This window comes from Desmodus rotundus, chromosome 1 (assembly GCF_022682495.2).
Source record: "Desmodus rotundus isolate HL8 chromosome 1, HLdesRot8A.1, whole genome shotgun sequence".
NCBI classification, from domain to species: Eukaryota; Metazoa; Chordata; class Mammalia; order Chiroptera; family Phyllostomidae; genus Desmodus; species Desmodus rotundus.
In genome coordinates, this window is record NC_071387.1 from 96,473,900 (window position 1) to 96,478,516 (window position 4,617).

General features: G+C 51.0%; 1 protein-coding gene across 1 annotated transcript; it reads left to right on the forward strand.

Annotated features, from left to right (window-relative positions):
- The first annotated feature begins 546 nt into the window (after window positions 1-546).
- Window positions 547-1,871, forward strand: NUPR1 (nuclear protein 1, transcriptional regulator). Its single transcript, XM_024560449.4, has 3 exons — window positions 547-718; window positions 1,114-1,263; window positions 1,569-1,871. Exons 1-2 carry the CDS (start codon window positions 607-609, stop codon window positions 1,248-1,250), a joined length of 249 nt encoding a protein of 82 aa, XP_024416217.2. The 5' UTR covers window positions 547-606; the 3' UTR covers window positions 1,251-1,263; window positions 1,569-1,871.
- Window positions 1,872-4,617: the final 2,746 nt, after the last annotated feature.

The following is a 4,617-nucleotide window of genomic DNA, read 5'->3' on the forward strand; positions in this document are numbered from 1 at the left end:
TGATGGGGGTCAGGAGGAACGTAATATGTTGATATCCTTTCCCCATACTCTTCACTCCATATTCTGCCACCACAGTCCTGAATCTGAGCCACAGCTGGGGTGGGAGTGAAGGTCAGTTGTGTGCCATGACCCCAACGCCAGAAGGGACATGTGGCAGAGGGCAGGAGGGGGACAGGAGGAGTGGGCCAAGTAAGGCCATCATGTCCCTGCTGGCCATGTTCCCATGGACTGTTTATGCCCAGACCTTGCCTCCTCCTCCCTGGGGGGCAGGGAATCTCCTCTGTGGAAAACACCCAGCTGGGCGAGCCCCAGTGAGAGGGAGAAGGCTGGGGGGGCTGGGACTCACGAGACTCTGTCCGCTCTCATGACTAGTGTTTGCTGGACTGGGTTCTGGGAAAGGGCCAGATTGCATCAGACTGGGCCTGAGGGGCTGGAGCCAGACTTCAAGCTGAGGAAGAGACGTGGCCTTATAAGTCAGATCCAGTAAGTTGGGAGGTGCCAGGAAACCAGACACAAACAAAGATTTAAAAGGCGAGAGAGAGAGGAGAGAGAGAGAGAGAGAGAGAGAGAGAGAGAGAGAGAGAGAGAGAGAGAAAGTCAGACGTGATGGCTTCTTTCCCCAGAGCAGGCAGCTCGTCACGGCAGCCCCCAGGCCCACAGGACGAAGACCCCAACCTGGATGAGTACGACCTCTACAGCCTGGCTCATTCTTACCTGGGTAAGGCCTGGCCCTGACACCTTTCAGGTCCTCCCACTTCTGACCCCCACCCCCACCCTGAAACTAGTATCCCCTCTTTGGATTTCTCCCCACCCTTCACCCTTCCCAACCTGTCCTCTTGACCCTGCATCCACTGAGCACTGTCCTATTCAGCGCTGGGGCCTCACACATGCCTAGAATATTGGAGCAACAACAGATCATCTGGAGGACCCTCTTTCCTCAGACAGGGAAATAGAGACCATGACTGCCCCAAAGCTATGTGGTGACAGCCCCCAGCCTCCCTACTCCAACCTGAGCTCTTTCCACCTCCACCCGCACTCCCAACCCTGCCTCTCCTTTGTGGCTTCTCGTCATGCCTCCAGCCACCTAACTTGGGCCCTTGCCTCGGTTCCCAGGAGTGGGAGGCCGGAAAGGTCGCACCAAGAGAGAAGCTGCTGCCAACACCAACCGCCTCAGCCCCGGTGGGCACGAGAGGAAGCTGGTGACCAAGCTCCAGAATATGGAGCGGAAAAAGCGAGGGGCACAGCCCTGAGACAGAGCTGGAGGTAAGGAGTCCAGAGAGCCAGTGGAGGTCCCTCTGCCTTGAAAGGACAGGACTGGATGCTTGTGGTTGGGTGGGGAGGAGGGATTAGAGAACTGGTGTCTCAGCGTGGAATGAAATGAGACATACGTTTGACTCTGAGTTTCCCAGTGACCAGAGCCAAGGTGGAAATATAGACCCTTTCCTCCTAGAGGGGGAAACTGAGGCCCAGAGAGATTAGGATCTTTCTCTGGAGTCACAGAACAAGTGAGTAGGAAAGGCAGGATTACCAGGCCTCCAGCCCTTTCAACAACTGCTTTCCTTTCCCAGATGCAGCCAGAGCATGCACACCTCATAGCAATGGTGGCAGGACCACGGAGGAATCAGCATCTGGAGCAGGATCCAGGCCTATCTGCCTCCCGCCCCATCCCAAGGACTTACCCCACAGGACTGAGGCTCTGAGGGGTCACCAAGGAAGCACCCCCAGCTCCATAAAAAGGGCAAAATAGGGAGCAAGAGGCAGGGAATGGAGAGGCAAAGTCATGAAGGTACCCCCAAAAGAAAGATGCTGAAGAAACCGGAGCTCCCTGGGGTGGCAGTGACAATAAAGTACAGCAGCAGCAGCTGCATGCATTTCTGTCTTCTCTGTAGTTTTGTTTGTGAGTGGCTCTGCATGTGTCTGCATGTGCTGGAACAAATGAGCATCTTTTGTTAGTGTTTGTATCTGGTTATGTTCTGGGAGTTTCAGACTTTGTAGGGGCCTGTAGAGGTGAGTGTGTGTTTGTTTTGGTTTGGTTTGGGCATGCATGCGTTCTGGTGCATACATTGTTTGTGGTCTCTTCTGGGGTGCAAGGGCATTCCTCTGCTCCTTTTTAATGCTGCTCATGAAACAACCCCTCCCCAGCTCCTCTTCATCCTGGGAATAACAATCTAGTTGATTATTTTGTATTCAGATAAAACCACCTTTTTAAAAAAAGACTTTATTTACTTATTTAGAAGGAGGGGGAGGGAGGAAGAAAGAGAGGGAGAGAAACATCAATCAGTTGCCTCTTGCACACCCCCAACTGGGGACTAGGCCTGCAACCCAGGCCTGTACCCTGACAGGGAATCGAACCGGCAACTTTTTACTTTGCAGTACAATGCCCAACCAACTGAGCCATGCCAGCTAGGGCAAAACCACCTTTTTTTTAGAAAATGTTGTTTATTGGTGCCATCTGCAAAATGGAGCAAACTGAGACTTAAAACATTAAGGGACTTACCCCAAGTTCCTCAGGGCTCAAGTTCGAGGATTCTTATGGTCCTCAAGTGATATGGGACCCTTTGCTCAGGGGGCTGCCAGGACAGGGTTCTGGGAGGTTAGCTAGAGGAGGATGATTCTTACCTGGTATTATCAGTCTCAGAACCAGGGTTTTAGAGGAACGTGGAGCAAATGAGAAGAGTGATTGGAGCTAAGAGGCTATATTGACAGAACTAAAACTTTGGAATAGAAAGTTATCTCTCTGTCACAGAACAGCTCTGAGGGCAAGCACTCCTCGACTAAAATGGCAACTGCACCGTGTCAAGGATTCTAACGCCTTTAGCTCATGGTCCTGCCACCCTTAAAACATGGTTTCCACTTTGAGGCCCAAGCTGCTCCAGTGCCAGCAGGTAGAAAGAGAGCAGGGATGGGAACAGGGGAGGCCACGCCAATTCATTTTTAAGGATCTAACCTAAAAGTAGAACACATTACATCTTCTCAGAATTTAGTTACATGGCCACACCCAACTACAAGAAAGGTTTGGGAAATCTAATATTTAGCTACTTAGCCATGTGTTAGCCAAACTTGGCAAAGGCAGGGTTTTATCGTTAAAGGAAGCAGGAGAGGGTCAATGAATGCTGGATAAAACTAGCAAGAAACATTTTCCACAGACAAACTCAGCATATGTTGGGGGAGAAAACCCCTAAGTATAGCCCTGAGTGGAGCCTGTTCCTCTTCTCCCGCCCCTCCCATGTGAGCTATAGGCGACAGAACTTGGGAAGCGAAGGTTCTGAGGGACCAAGAATACAGACAGAGGAACAAGGCTTCTGCTGGAGCAGCAACTCATGCGCAGCCGGCTAAACCCACCTTGAACCTCTGGAATCTCTATCCTTTGCCCCCACTGAGTCCAGCCTAAGAACAGTCCCAGGGTCTCTGACTGAGCACATTAACAGTCAGTCTCCCAGCCCAGCCCCAGCTGCTCCTACTAGACTCACCTGTTTGCCTGAATATCATTAGACAGGGAACTAGCTGCGTTGGAGCGTTGCCTGATTCCTTCTCAGAGCAATTGAAACCTGACTCTCCTACCTGCCCCTGAACAAGTTTCTGTTTTTCTGGTCCTTTCTGTCTGAGATGCCTTTAACTCCATCCATCCCAAAAAGCCCAGCTCAAACTCCTCTTTCTCTTCAGTCTTCCCAGACTTTCCCTCCACCACCGCCTGTCTCCTTACCTCCACCCCAGCCAGTCGCCTTCTCTGGATCGCATGGGCTCAAGCCTGTGCCCAGAGCCTCGCAGCCATTTGGCATACAGCTCATTCAGGTTTCCCCTTGAGCCCCGCTTCCCACAAGTTATTTATTCATTCAATTAATGTTTATTGGATGCCTACTGTACTACCAGGGCCTGGTTGAAGGCATGCACTGCACAGAGGGACAAATGGGAGCCTGGTATGATGGGAACCAGACCTTGGGGACACTTGTCAGCTGGTGAACTCAGGAGGCAAATGGCATGGGGCATTTGAGCTCTCAGGCCAGCACAGATCTGGTACGTCAGCTTCGAAAATCACAGCAACATCTTCCAAGTAATGGGCTGTTACTCTGTGATGGGTGTTTTATAGACATTGTTTCACTTAATCCTTATAATAACCCAATAGGTATACTATTATTGACCCCATTATATAGATCAAAAACCTGAAGTTCAGAGAAGTTAAGCAACTTGCCCAAAATCACACAGCCAAAACCTGCAGAAGCTGGAATTTTAAACTCAGGTCTCTCTGATTTTTTACACCTGGGCTTTCCCCTTTATACTCTGCGTCTGAAAAGAACCATGAATACTGACAATGAGGAGTACTCGAAGCTAGTTAATTTCTGGTCAATGACTCCTTCTGAGCCTCAGTTTCCTCACCTGTCAAATGGTGAGACTATCCTCTTCTCCGTCTGCTTCAAAGGAGAAAACTGGCTGGGAAGTGCTCTGTCCCTGCTGACTGTGGCCACACCCTGGATGCTGGGTCCTTTGATGCTTGCCAGAAGTGCCCACATGCTAACCCCCACCCATGGCCTCTAATTGGCCTTTCCTGGCCTCGCCCTTCCTTGGCACAGCCTGTGCCTGGAATGCCATTAAATGGGTGTTCCAGGAACCAGAGAGTTC

Coding starts and splice junctions, on each gene's coding strand:
- NUPR1 (XM_024560449.4), top strand. CDS start 607: ATGGCTTCTTTCCCCAGAGCAGGCAGCTCGTCACGGCAGCCCCCAGGC. Junction 719..1,113: donor CCTGGCTCATTCTTACCTGG/GTAAGGCCTGGC, acceptor CTCGGTTCCCAG/GAGTGGGAGGCCGGAAAGGT.